This window comes from Oncorhynchus masou, chromosome 21 (genome assembly GCF_036934945.1).
Source record: "Oncorhynchus masou masou isolate Uvic2021 chromosome 21, UVic_Omas_1.1, whole genome shotgun sequence".
In the NCBI taxonomy this organism is placed as follows: domain Eukaryota; kingdom Metazoa; phylum Chordata; class Actinopteri; order Salmoniformes; family Salmonidae; genus Oncorhynchus; species Oncorhynchus masou.
The window spans coordinates 32,997,037-33,012,537 of NC_088232.1; the positions used below are offsets into that span (position 1 = coordinate 32,997,037).

Below are 15,501 nucleotides of genomic sequence, written 5' to 3' on the forward strand. Positions count from 1 at the left end.
CCGTGTGGCATTGTGCAAAGCTTCATCCTAGTTCCCATCGGCTCTAATTGCTTTTAGACACATAGGAGAACACAAGTCAGTCTCTCTGTCACACCCTGACCATAGGTTATTTGTATATTTCTATGTTTTGGTTGGTCAGGGTGTGATCTGAGTGGACATTCTATGTTGGATGTCTTGTCTATTTCTATGTCTGGCATGATATGGTTCTCAATCAGAGGCAGGTGTTAGTCATTGTCTCTGATTGGGAACCATATTTAGGTAACCTGGGTTTCACTGTGTGTTTGTGGGTGATTGTTCCTGTCTCTGTGTTTGTTGCACCAGATAGGGCTGTTTCGGTTTTCCACGTTTGTTGTTTTGTATTGTTCGTGTTTCATCTTCATTAAAGATGTATCTAACTAACCTAGCTGCATTTTGGTCCGATCCTTGTTCCACCTCTTCGTCAGAGGAGGAGTTAGAAGAAACCCGTTACACTCTCTCCCTATATGCAAGGCCTTTTGATTTGCCCTAGATTGCACACATGCTGTTAAATGATTCTGGAAGCCTCACATAAACTGCCACTAAAAGCACTTGTTGACAGTTAAAGAGAAAAACCTGTTTGTAATCTTCAGAGTCCAGAATGAGGAATAACACTGACGGATGCCGTAATTGAGTGCAATTTTCGAGACAGCGATTTTCAATGACATATTAAGTAGAAGCACCCAAAACAGAAATAAAATGGAGGAGCCACAAACAGCTTCTGATTGAGAACATAAAAATGACAGAAGTAGAAAATATTAGCAATTGACGACTGCTTTTTGCTCCGTGCTCTCAGACTCCCTAGTGTAGAATGTCACAGCAATGAATAAGAGACAGGTTAGATGCTTGGTCCAGATGTCCCTCTCTCTCTCGCTGCAGGAAGAAAACTCTTCAATAAAAAGGACAACATCCCATAATGATAACCCTGGAATAAAGTATATTAGAAGACATGGGGAAATGTCATGACTTCCGCTGAAGTCCGTCCCTCTCCTTGTTCGGGCGGCGTTCGGCGGTCGACATCACCGGCCTTCTGGCCATCGCCGATCCACTTTTCATTTTCCATTTGTTTTGTCTTTGTCTTACATATCTGGTTTCAATCCCCCAATTACTTGTTCATTATTTAACCCTCTGTTCCCTCATGTTTGTTTGTGAGTAATTGTTTATTGTATTGCGGTCCGTATTTGTGGCCTTGTATTTATAAGACGTGTATTGTGATATATTTAAGTAAAATTGCTTTCATTACTCATATCTGCTGTCCTGCGCCTGACTCATCTCACCAGCTACACACAGACGCTTTACAGTAGTATGTCTGTATGGAGCAATATACTTTAGTATGCCTGAGACATGATTTACAGCAAGATTGTAAGGTGGTCATTGGTTCAGTACATTAGTCTTGGTCTCCCCAATTAGCCAGTACCACCCAGGAGCCATGACTCCTGAGGAATGAGAGGTCACCTCTCCTGCAGAGTTCTGAGGCCCAGGGTCTGAGTGAGGTTCTTCTCATTTCTCTAAAGGTCTGAGATGTAATCATTCCATTGTCAGACTTTGTTCACTCAAAGTTCTCAAGTCAAGGTTCACGAATAACTTTGAAAACAACATTGACAAGAGTAACAAGCTGCCTATACAAAATATTCCTAGATGTGCTTTGACATAGTGTATCTGTATCAATAGTGATAGTGATGAGTTTTGAAGGTCTGAATACATACTGGGCTGGGCTGAGGGAGGAAGTTGTTGACTCTGGAGATGCTCCACATTTCCTCAAGGTACTGCTGGGCCTGGATAGTGACCGATCCCAGGGTCCCAGTCAGCTGCCCTCCCCCCACCGTCACCTGGACACTGGTCTTGGGCCCAGCAGAGACAGAGGAGCCCTGCGGACAATCCTGCCCCCTGTGCCAACTCTCCCTCAGGGGAAGAATGGTGTGGGCTTGGGCATGGGCTTTGGAAGGCTGCCTCACTTGGGCATTGGAGGAGGAGAGTGTCAGTTTATGAGGTTGCCCAGAGAGGGTGGTGGAGGGCAGAGCAGGCATGTCATGGCTCAGGGTCAGGGCCACGGGCGGGGCGCCTACTGTCTGCAGGGCCTCCTGCCTCAGCTGGTGGAGAGGCGTAGAACACACCTGACAGCAGCCCTCATGGCTCCCAGGCACTTGGAGCTGGTCGAAAAGGAAGGCTGCGTAGCCAGGATCCTGTAGAGGAAATAAAGAGAGAGACTTAACATGGTCCCATTCAGAAAAAAACATGGTAGACTACGTCATATCTCCATATCAGTGTGATTGGGAGGTTTCCTTGATGTTGTTAATATTTTCCAGGTGTGTCAGACAGTGGCTATTGGTGTGGTCCCTCCCGGAGGCTGCCCTTTGTGATCCTAGCTCTACCTCCCTGTCTGCCTGCCTGCCTGCCCTAACCACATTCACATCCTCCCCCTAGGAACTCAGTTTTGTCTGGAGCTGCTCTGCCTGCAACCAGAGACAGCAGATTATGTTGCTGGTGGATGTGCCTGCCTGGGCCTTGGACCCAAGTCAAACAACAGGGGCAAATCAGAAGAGGTAACAAAAAGGGAGTTTGAGGGATTAGTGGGAGAGACTCCAACAAATCAAAGTCTGCACATTCCTTTGGAACACCAACTCAGCCAGACTCTTCTCCAACTTTCTCCAAAGCTGCTTAAGGCCACAGAACCTGAATAAGGGTTTTACACTGCATCAAATTAGAGAAGGAAACCAGTGGAGGTTTGTCCTTTCCCTCTGCCTGTTAAAAGACTTCCTGGAGTGTCCCTCGCAGTTGGGTGGGAAGGGAGTTGTGGGGGTTTAGAGAGGGAACCACAAAATAAAACAACAGCTGAGCCGATCCTAGGAGCTCAGAGCGTGCTATTTCCATATTATGATAGTCAGTATGAAAACATACGATAAGACGCCCAGCGTGAAAAAAAAATCTCCTCCTGACAGCTAGAGGCTCATAGAGTCTCTGACGATCACTCACATCACCCAGCCTTTCACTAGTGACTACAAGTCACGTCATCGTTGCTTTTCCTCATCATGCAAGTGAAGTTCTAATACCCTCTTTTTTATTATTATAATAATTATTCATTGGTAGTTACACTCTCAAATACTCTGTGTATATAGACCCACACACAGATGTGTTCACACGCACCACCCCCCCCCCCCCCACAAACACAAACACAGTCCCAGTCTCTGAAGGGGTATAAAGGCTTGGTAACCTCCCACCCATTGGAGTGGAGCTCTAAGACAGAAGCCCACAGATACATATTGTTTATGAGGCCTCTGTCCCAGTGAACCTCTGTGGTGATCAGGAGGAGTGAGACGGCCTGGCCAAACAACAATCCACTGCTTTTAATGCAGTGCCACTTAATACAGCAGGTCCAATATAACAGTCTCCATAGAGACACAACCCGTAGCCTTTAAATCTCCTCCCTCTGAAGGCAACTCAATACAGAGACTTTTAGGTGACCTCTATCTTAGAGCCCCTATCCTTATACCTACAGTATAAATGGGTATCATTACAGAGAGAATACAAACTGACCAGTTTCTCTATCCTTATGTGTATATTGCACTTCACATCCTTTTATAAGGGCAGGGACGATACCAGTATCACAACGTTTTTTCCATGGCAAAAATGAAAACACAAAGCAGACCAAACTCTTTTTAAAAACCTGCTGTATGTCAAATATTGTGTCCTATAGCTTAGAAAATAAATACATGTGACTCTGGATGCTTCTAACATTAAGCATGAAACACACTGAGAATCTCACAGCCGATAGACTGACGGTACTTATCACAGTGGGAGGCCGTTCCTTCTCTTGCTAAGTCAAAAGCGGTACCTGCTGCGTGCCGACCCGATAGCGACAAACCTGCCGTTTCTATTTGTAGAATCGCAATGCTCCTCAGTGGCCAACAACTTCACTTTGAGCCAACTTCACTTTTTTAATAGAGGGCATTTTCTACGTAAATCCATGGATGAGCCAGTCACACTTCATATGCAATGTAGACTATGGGATGGTAGCTAGCTAATTGTACATATGCAACGCACACAACCCTAAATACTTCCTCCAAGCTAGCTAACCACTTTAGCTAGTATTGACATTATAATTAAATCACAATGGATTAGCTAGTTCCAATGAAACAGCTGGCTGTATTAGCTGCCAAATTAGTGCAGTGTTCCTAGCTAGCTCGCTATGTTGTGCTAGCTAGGGGATATGCTAATGTTAGCTAGCTAAACATTTGGCTATTGGCTGGCACTGGCAGTATGGGATAATCATCTTGCTAGGTAGTTATTTTGCTGTGACCATCTGATTAGTATCAACAAGGGCTTTCTAAAAATTGCAACATAACGCACATAGCTTGGAATCTAGACCATAAGCAATACGCATGGATATGCATTACTAAACAACGCTACAGACACGTTCTGGTTTGGAGTATTTTAACAAGGCTGAGTGGCTGACGACTTCCAAGGTCTTTGCTTTGTGAACACAAAAGAGATTGACTGCCAACACTGTTAAGGGGTGCAAAGTACTGTCGGCAGGAAAACGTTCGACAATTCTACAGGTGTGTCTGAGATTTAGGGCTGTTTTCCTAAAGTGAAATCTGCTTCATATTTTGTTTACTTGTCACGATACTAACGAGTATTGCGATACTTACCATCTCAGGATGGTAAGTTGGTGGTTGAAGATATCCCTCTAGTGGTGTGGGGGCTGTGCTTTGGCAAAGTGGGTGGGGTTATATCCTTCCTGTTTGGCCCTGTATCATCGGATGGGGCCACAGTGTCTCCTGACCCCTCCATCTCAGCCTCCAGTATTTATGATGCAGTAGTTTATGTGTCGGGGGGCTAGGGTCAGTTTGTTATATCTGGAGTACTTCTCCTGTCTTATCCGGTGTCCTGTGTGAATTTAAGTATGCTCTCTCTAATTCTCTCTTTCTCTCGGAGGACCTGAGCCTTAGGACCATGCCTCAGGACTACCTGACATGATGACTCCTTGCTGTCCCCAGTCCACCTAGCCGTGCTGCTGCTCCAGTTTCAACTGTTCTGCCTGCGGCTATGGAATCCTGACCTGCTCACCGGACGTACTACCTCTCCCAGACCTGCTGTTTTCAACTCTCTAGAGACATCAGGAGTGGTAGAGATACTCTTAATGATTGGCTATGAAAAGCCAACTGACATTTATTCCTGAGGTGCTGACTTGCTGCACCCTCTACAACTACTGTGATTATTATTATTTGACCATGCTGGTCATTTATGAACATTTAAACATCTTGGCCATGTTCTGTTATAATCTCCACCCGGCACAGCCAGAAGAGGACTGTCCACCCCTCATAGCCTGGTTTCTCTCTAGGTTTCTTCCTAGGTTTTGGCCTTTCTATGGAGTTTTTCCTAGCCACCGTGCTCCTACACCTGCATTGCTTGCTGTTTGTGATTTTAGGCTGGGTTTCTGTACAGCACTTTGAGATATCCAGGGATTGCATAGCAGTTCAGATGTCTTTTGTCCTCGTCTTGTCGTGTCCCGTATATATATATATTTACAACTTTTTTCATACATTTTTATTTTTATTTTCCATAAACTCATCTTCAAAACACTCTCCTGCAACCCGCCTCACCAATTTATATTTATAAAAAAGTATTATTTACCTCAAATCTGTAATCCTCCAAGAAGCTAGCCAGAAACTCCAAGAAGCTAGCCAGGAGCTAGCCAGAAGCTAATCCAGAAGCTAATCAGAAGCTAGGTCAGAAGTTAGCCAGAACCTAGCCAGAAGCTAGCCAGAAGCTAGCCAGGAGCTAGCCAGGAGCTAGCCAGAAGCTAATCCAGAAGCTAATCAGAAGCTAGTTAAAGCTTTCGTCGATTCCGGAGCAAACATCAGTTGTTCCGGAGCTAGCCAGCTGAGGAGTTCCATCAATCACTCCTGGGCTGCGGTCACCTATCCGGACCCGTTTTGCTGCCTACGCAGAGCCACACCGGGCCTTCACGGCTGGACTGCAGACGTTATCTACCCGAAGGAGTTATCCGGCTGGCTCCGTTGCAACGTTGCCTGGGCGCCCATCTGCGGCCTGCTAGCCATTAGCTGTCTTATCGGCTGCTATCTGAATAGACAATCGGACAATTTATTTATTTATTTTTATTGTTATTGTTTTTTTTCTTCTTGGGCCTCTAGCTATATCTATTGTTTTTATTTTTGTTGTTGTTGTGTGATTTGGATGAATCCCCTCTACCACACGGAACCCCACTAATCTACTGACGGAACGCAAGAGGTGGCTAATAACAGACGTCCATCCTATGCTAGCTTGCTACCGATGGCCTGGCTAGCTGTCTAAATCGCCGTGACCCCCAACCAACCTCTCCACTCTCCGGACCCTTTTGATCACTCGACTAAGCATGCCTCTCCTTAATGTCAACATGCCTTGTCCATTACTGTTCTGGTTAGTGTTTATTGGCTTATTTCACTGTAGAGCCTCTAGTCCTGCTCACCATACCTTATCCAACCTATTAGTTCCACCACCTACACATGCAATGACATCTCCTGATTTCAATGATATTTCTAGAGACAATATCTCTCTCTTCATCACTCAATATCTAGGATTACCTCCACTGTATTCACATCCTACCATACCTCTGTCTGTACATTATACCTTGATGCTATTTTATCGCCCCCAGAAACCTCCTTTTACTCTCTGTTCCAGACGTTCTAGACGACCAATTCGTATTGCTTTTAGCCGCACCCTTATTCTACTCCTCCTCTGTTCCTCTGGCGATGTAGAGGTGAATCCAGGCCCTACAGTGCCTAGCTCCACTCCTATTCCCCAGGCGCTCTCTTTTGACGACCTCTGTAACCGTAATAGCCTTGGTTTCATGCATGTTAACATTAGAAGCCTCCTCCCTAAGTTTGTTCTATTCACTGCTTTAGCACACTCTGCCAACCCGAATGTCCTAGCTGTGTCTGAATCCTGGCTTAGGAAGACTACCAAAAATTCTGAAATTTTAATTCCAAACTACAACCTTTTTAGACAAGATAGAACTGCCAAAGAGGGCGGTGTTGCAATCTACTGCAAAGATAGCCTGCAGAGTTCTGTCCTACTATCCTGGTCTGTACCCAAACAATTTGAACTTCTACTTTTAAAAATCCACCTCTCTAAAAACAAGTCTCTCACCGTTGCAGTCTGCTATAGACCACCCTCTGTCCCCAGCTGTGCTCTGGACAGCATATGTGAACTGATTGCCCCCCATCTATCTTCAGAGCTCGTGCTGCTAGGCGAGCAAAACCGGAACATGCTTAACACCCCAGCCATCCTACAATCTAAACTTGATGCCCTCAATCTCACACAAATTATCAATGAACCTATCAGGTACCTCCCCAAAGAGGTTAAACACGGGCACCCTCATAGATATCATCCTAACCAACTTGCCCTCTAAATACACCTCTGCTGTCTTTAACCAAGATCTCAGCAATCACTGCCTCATTGCCTGCATCCGTAATGGTTCAGCGGTCAAACGACCTCCACTCATCACTGTAAACGCTCCCTGAAACACTTCAGCGAGCAGGCCTTTCTAATCGACCTGGCCGGGGTATCCTTGAAGGATATTGATCTCATCCCGTCAGTAGAGGATGCCTGGATATTTTTTAAATGCCTTCCTAACCATCTTAAATAAACATGCCCTATTCAAGAAATTTAGAACCAGGAATAGATATAGCCCTTGGTTCTCCCCAGACCTGACTGCCCTTAATCAACACAAAAACATCCTATGGCGTTCTGCATTAGCATCGAACAGCCCCCGTGATATGGAGCTGTTCAGGGAAGCTAGAAACCATTATACACAGGCGGTTAGAAAAGCCAAGGCTAGCTTTTTCAAGCAGAAATTTGCTTCCTGCAACACTAACTCAAACAGGTTCTGGGAATAAGAACACCTCCTCCCAGCTGCCCACTGCACTGAAGATAGGAAACACTGTCACCACTGATAAATCCACCATAATTGAGAATTTCAATAAGCATTTTTCTACGGCTGGCCATGCTTTCTACCTGGCTACTCCTACCCTGGTCAATAGCACTGCACCCCCCACAGCAACTCGCCCAAGCCTTCCCCATTTCTCCTTCTCCCAAATCCGTTCACCTGATGTTCTGAAAGAGCTGCAAAATCTGGACCCCTACAAATCAGCCGGGCTAGACAATCTGGACCCTTTCTTTCTAAAATGATCTGCCGAAATTGTTGCCACCCCTATTACTAGCCTGGTCAACCTCTCTTTCGTGTCGTCTGAGATTCCCAAAGATTGGAAAGTAGCTGCGGTCATCCCCCTCTTCAAAGGGGGGGACACTCTTGACCCAAACTGCTACAGACCTATATCTATCCTACCATGCCTTTCTAAGGTCTTCGAAAGCCAAGTCAACAAACAGATTACCGACCATTTCGAATCTCACCATACCTTCTCTGCTATGCAATCTGGTTTCAGAGCTGGTCATGGGTGCACCTCAGCCACGCTCAAGGTCCTAAACGATATCTTAACCGCCATCAATAAGAAACATTACTGTGCAGCCGTGTTCATTGATCTGGCCAAGGCTTTTGACTCTGTCAATCACCACATCCTCATCGGCAGACTCGACAGCCTTGATTTCTCAAATGATTGCCTCGCCTGGTTCACCAACTACTTCTCTGTGTCAAATCGGAGGGTCTGCTGTCCGGACTGCTGTCTCTCTTCTCTGTATACATCAATGAGGTCGCTCTTGCTGCTGGTGAGTCTCTGATCCACCTCTACGCAGACGATACCATTCTGTATACTTCTGGCCCTTCTTTGGACACTGTGTTAACAACTCTCCAGGCAAGCTTCAATGCCATACAACTCTCCTTCCGTGGCCTCCAATTGCTCTTAAATACAAGTAAAACTAAATGCATGCCTTCAACCGATCGCTACCCGCACCTGCCCGCCTGTCCAACATCACTACTGTGGACGGCTCTGACTTAGAATACGTGGACAACTACAAATACTTAGGTGTCTGGTTAGACTGTAAACTCTCCTTCCAGACCCATATCAAATACAGTGCATTGCGAAAGTATTCGGCCCCCTTGAACTTTGCGACCTTTTGCCACATTTCAGGCTTCAAACATAAAGATATAAAACTGTATTTTTTTGTGAAGAATCAACAACAAGTGAGACACAATCATGAAGTGGAACGACATTTATTGGATATTTGATTTAACAAATCAAAAACTGAAAAATTGGTCGTGCAAAATGATTCAGCCCCTTTACTTTCAGTGCAGCAAACTCTCTCCAGAAGTTCAGTGAGGATCTCTGAATGATCCAATGTTGACCTAAATGACTAATGATGATAAATACAATCCACCTGTGTGTAATCAAGTCTCCGTATAAATGCACCTGCACTGTGATAGTCTCAGAGGTCCATTAAAAGCGCAGAGAGCATCATGAAGAACAAGGAACACACCAGGCAGGTCCGAGATACTGTTGTGAAGAAGTTTAAAGCCGGATTTGGATACAAAAAGATTTCCCAAGCTTTAAACATCCCAAGGAGCACTGTGCAAGCGATAATATTGAAATGGAAGGAGTATCAGACCACTGCAAATCTACCAAGACCTGCCGTCCCTCTAAACGTTCAGCTCATACAAGGAGAAGACTGATCAGAGATGCAGCCAAGAGGCCCATGATCACTCTGGATGAACTGCAGAGATCTACAGCTGAGGTGGGAGACTCTGTCCATAGGACAACAATCAGTCGTATATTGCACAAATCTGGCCTTTATGGAAGAGTGGCAAGAAGAAAGCCATTTCTTAAAGATATCCGTAAAAAGTGTCGTTTAAAGTTTGCCACAAGCCACCTGGGAGACACACCAAACATGTGGAAGAAGGTGCTCTGGTCAGATGAAACCAAAATTTAACTTTTTGGCAACAATGCAAAACGTTATGTTTGGCGTAAAAAGCAACACAGCTCATCACCCTGAACACACAATACCCACTGTCAAACATGGTGGTGGCAGCATCATGGTTTGGGCCTGCTTTTCTTCAGCAGGGACAGGGAAGATGGTTAAAATTGATGGAAAGATGGATGGAGCCAAATACAGGACCATTCTGGAAGAAAACCTGATGGAGTCTGCAAAAGACCTGAGACTGGGACGGAGATTTGTCTTCCAACAAGACAATGATCCAAAACATAAAGCAAAATCTACAATGGAATGGTTCAAAAATAAACATATCCAGGTGTTAGAATGGCCAAGTCAAAGTCCAGACCTGAATCCAATCGAGAATCTGTGGAAATAATTGAAAGCTGCTGTTCACAAATGCTCTCCATCCAGCCTCACTGAGCTCGAGCTGTTTTGCAAGGAGGAATGGGAAAGAATTTCAGTCTCTCGATGTGCAAAACTGATAGAGACATACCCCAAGCGACTTACAGCTGTAATCGCAGCAAAAGGTGGCGCTACAAAGTATTAACTTAAGGGGGCTGAATAATTTTGCACACCCAATTTTTCAGTTTTTGATTTGTTAAAAAAGTTTGAAATATCCAATAAATGTCGTTCCACTTCATGATTGTGTCCCACTTGTTGTTGATTCTTCACAAAAAATACAGTTTTAAATCTTTATGTTTGAAGCCTGAAATGTGGCAGAAGGTCGCAAAGTTCAAGGGGGTCGAATACTTTCGCAAGGCACTGTAAATAAATTTGATTTGATACTGGTATTGTCCCGGCCCAGCTCTTTCTAACTAACAGCCAAGCAAGGGCAGGAGACATCATCATCTTAATTTCGTCCCTGAGTCTCTAAGCAGTGTAAGGAGTCTCACTGATCTACCTACAGTACTGATCCAGCCCTCATGATGAGAGAGATAGATCACCAAGCAGATTATCTAGAGAGAGGACCACACAGCACATAGGCCTGCCCAAGGAGAGGCAGCTGCTCGGATTGGCCCTGGGCAGGACACGACTGTGCTGGTCCTCTACCAATATGGATTTTCATGGGATAAAATGGGTTTAATACTATATACTTAGTGATATACTCTGATAAATGATTAATTACATGATAGTGACACTATTGGCAATGCATAGCTAGTATGTAAAGCTGGGATAGTTGGGATAACTAGCTCATTCTGTAGATCATCCTACAGCTCTTATCATAGTGTTGGGTGGGGTTATGTTGGCTAATGCAGGATATGTTAGCTACAATTATCCTCTTAGGAGGATTTAGGAGAAAATTCACATGAACATGCATTTATGTAAAGAGGCTTAAAATGTAAACACCATTGAGCTTTGGAGAAAGACACTGATACGTATGAGGGATCTAATGTGAAGGCATTCTATTTCAACCCGCTTAACAGAGGGACGTTTCTGAACTCACCAGGTCTGTGACAAATCAGGGGAGAAATCAGAGAGAGAGAGAGAGAGAGCGGGGATAACATATCATCATAGACACGCTTCAGTCTAGAAAACGTATTTGGTTGTGAGTAGTCATAATCAGAGTAACCCACCCTGGATTCTTCGGCTCCACACCCCTCACCCTCCCACCAAGCCAACCCTATCCCACCTCAGGGCATGACTATATGCAATAAATCAATTCCTCTTTCCTTCTCTCTCTCCCATACATCCTATACCTTCCTCCCTCCATGTATTGTTAGGTGTTGATTTAGGAGTGCCAATAAAACCAGCCACAAAGCTCAGCCCACCTGCTATTCTGGAGGTTCTGGAGGTTAGCAAGTGAGTTTCCCTTGTAAAGCTGTCTGTCTGTGAGCATTATGCTCTGGGGAAGAGTGAGCTAGAGGTCAGGGGTAGGAAGTGGATCATGGTGATGCTGATGGTGATGATGATGGTTATGATAGTGGAGATGATGATGCTAGCCCATCTTTGAGGTGGAGAGTCTGAAGGGCAGATAATATGTGATTATCTCCACATCACGTATGAGGAAAGCAGGCCGTAAATCAAAAATAGGCATGACCTTGACTCTCTGTCTGTCTGTTCTTTTAAGATTCCTTAAAGGATTTCAGCCTGAACCGCAGCCTGTCAAAACTCTCCGAAATGCACACTTCAAAAATGAATGCTGTCTGTAGGAAGCGGTCTCCAATTTCTGTTTCCTAGGTGATATCTGATTCCGATGTACAGATAACAAAATTGGATTGTATAGGCAAGTTGCAAGATATTTTTATCACAAACCGATGACCCAAGGAAGTTGTGTAATTCATAATGTGGAATACATGAGACGTGACATACTGTACTATGCATGTATTGAGGCCTGATGCGTTTATTTTATTATCCATGTGATCTATTGCTGACAGGTACAAGTGAGTGTAAAAAATAGTCCCATTTGAGAGCTGCATCAACACAATACAAGTGTTCCATCCATTGAGAGGGACATGAAGGCCTGAGCGTCTTCAACCATTGTTGGGTACAAGTGGAAGATTACTAGGCTTCAGAGCACAAGCACTCTAGAAAGGGCGCGAGCATGAGTTAGGGACATGGATAGAGAGAGAGGGAGGCAGGTTGGGGTTGTGCCCCTTGCCTGGCGGCTTGTGGGTCATTGTGTTGGTTTACTGCCTGTCGACGAGGATCTTTATTAAACTCTGGGGACGAATTAAGTCAGATGCTGTGGCCTTATTATGTAAAATAGGCCAGCATGCAATGGAAAAGAAGTGCCTGCGGCACCTACGTTTGCCGTCTGATGAAATTCAGCCATAGATCGGCCGACCGGATACAGAAAGCCGAAGCATGACTTACGTAAATAAGGACGCGGTCATAGCGATTTCATATGCATGAGGCCCCTTGTCAGACTAAAGACTTTCAGACACGCTCCATTAAAAGTAGAACACTCTTAGAAACGATATTTCATATTCCATTGAGTTGCGGAGCGCCTGTCAGATGGGGAGCAGTGACCTTCACCACAGAGCAGGTCTCTGTGTTGTGGTGGCCATTCAGTTAAAGGAAGCAAGAGGCAGTACAGCCACAGCACACCCAAAAGTAGACTTCATAAGATTCAATTGTGCAATCTCCTGTTCCTTCCTTCTTTCTTCCAGTTTTTTCCTACACTATTGTACAGGGAAACTTTCCCCCGATGACTCAGTAGGTCAACACAGTGCTGTCTTTCCACACTAGAGCCCATTCACAACAGTATTATTGCTGTTAACACAATAGAATACGGCAGAGCTTTTCATACTTCCTATAACGGCGTATAAAACCAACAGGACCACACAACAACACAGCTGCTTCATCTAACGCCTTTTAAAAACTGCAAATCCTCCACTCTCCCTTCTCTTATTTCTCCATAAGGACAGCTTAAGAAAGTCTGAGTCGTATCTGTTGACTTGTTCTCTGACACCTTTGGCCCTGTCAGTAGTACTGTCCCAGTGTGTTTCAATGGGACTAGGCCCCAATAAACCACAGGAGCCTACAGACGGATCCCACAGTGAGGACGAGAGCTGCCAACAGGCCTACTTTCCCACAGGTAGCCTGGGCTCTCCCTGACAGCCAGGCCAGAGAAAAACGAGCACAGCTGCAGGCCTGCCCTGGGTGACCACAGGCCATTAAGACAGATTACATTCCCAGGGTAAAAGGACCACATCTAGCAGTAATCCCTCCCCTTCGTGCCCTCAACTCTCTCACCCCTCAGCCATCCCGTGGAGCAGCAGTGGGCTGGACAGCCTCAGCAGACCCGTAGATCTAATTTGACTTCAGGAGCAGTTAATGCTGAACCACCAGTAGAAGCAGAGGACAACAGATCATTAAGTTTAACCACCCAGGTCCTGTGCTGTGGAGCTAGAGAATACAATGAGTCAGGATCTCACACTAGCATGCTGTTTACCTCTGTGGAAACGTCTCCTGTGCCACACAAATTGGCAGGGTCATCAAACCACATCAAATAGATGGTCACTGCTGCCTGCCTGTCTGTCTGTAGCACACGGAACACTTTCCTAAGCATAAACTCTGTATTAGCAACAGCATTGGAGTTGTATTATTTGTCTGCATGACAAAATAAGAACATAATTCCAGAGATAGTATATCCACCACTGAAGTACTTAATTCACACCTGACTAAACAAAATAACTAAGTTCTCAGTTGAAGTAGCTTAGTAACATCGCTACAGTACTCTAGACTGTCCTATTTTCATGATTCATGATGATATCTGGACCCCATTGCCCCGAAAATCAGTCTTCTCACAAAATCATCTATAGTGTCGAATGGTTTGGCCTACAAATGTTTTGCTCTACGACCCCCAAAAGCGTCTGAAGTCGGTACAGCTGATCTGCCAACTTCTGTCTGTAGTGTCTGAACAGTTTGGGCTACACACTAATATGACCCCTCTGTGGAAAGGTGAGACTCATGAACACGTACATGTTTTGCTCTAGGATGCCCACAGGCCTCACAAGACTCGTCTGAAGGTCCCCCGGTACCAGTTGAAAAAGGTACAGTATATATGGAGACTGTTTGGTGCCAAAAATAAAGGGGTTCAATTCTCAAAATATGTTTCCTGATCGTTCTTATATCTCCTCGAAATAGGACAGACACTTCAGAACAAACTTACTTTAGATTTGTTGGGGGACTATCTGTTGTTGCATGTAGTGAATCTGTTATTCAATGCGTTTGTATGGGCTAATAGCAGTAAGGCCCAAAAATTATCATTCTTAAAATTCAAAATCAAATAGCTAAATGATCTTTGGCCTGACCTTCTTAAAACATTCCATATAGCTTAGTAGAACCTGTTACTTACTGTTCTAGTTTTGTTGGTAACCAGTTTATAATATCAATAAGGCACCTTGGGGGTTTGGGGTATATGGCTAACATACCACGGCTAATGGCTGTATACAGGCACTCTGCGTTGCGTCATGCGTAAGGACAAACCTTAGCCATGGTATATTGCTTAATTAGCGCTATGCAAACATTCATTTACCTGTGCTTTTCAGATGACAGCGGGGGGACTTTTTGAGTTGATTTATCCCTCATGTACTTTGATGTTGTTGTGAGCATGAGAAGACTGCAGCTTGTGCTGAACTTTCTCAAGGCGCTTCTGCACTCTGCATTGGAGGGGTAGGTCATCGTGCAGTGCAACCTATTGACTGGGGTGTTTTGGGAACCTAAGATGCAAAAGACCCACTGACTCAAGGCCTACAATCGAGTCTACTTACTTAGTACTCTAAGTAGAATCAATTCTACTTGTCATACTGTGTCTGGAAGAAACATAATTGAGCAGGATGGGTCGACATAAACAATTTATGGCTGTTTTGACATTTTTCCAACATCAAGCCTAAACATCAAGGCAAATGGAAGCACTGACAGTTATTAAAATGAAGACAAATATGTGAAGCTATTAGTTCCTGCCTGCTGTGCAATTAAAATAAAAAAATTATTTCACCTTTATTTAACCAGGTAGGCCAGTTGAGAACAAGTTTACAAATTTACAACTGCGACCTGGCCAAGATAAAGGAAAGCAGTGCGACCCAAACAACAACACAGAGTTAAACATGGAATAAACAAACAGAGTCAACAACACAATAGAGAAAAAGTCTATAT

At 44.6% G+C, this 15,501-nt stretch overlaps 1 protein-coding gene across 1 annotated transcript in view; it reads right to left on the reverse strand.

The window, feature by feature from the left end:
• The window catches only part of LOC135508178 (kinesin-like protein KIF26A), a 139,475-nt gene that overhangs the window by 53,373 nt on the left and 70,601 nt on the right, over positions 1–15,501 (reverse strand). Inside the window, exon 3 of the mRNA XM_064928199.1 lies at positions 1,722–2,198. Coding sequence (XP_064784271.1) covers positions 1,722–2,198 — 477 coding nt within the window. The remainder of the gene's footprint in view (positions 1–1,721; positions 2,199–15,501) is intronic.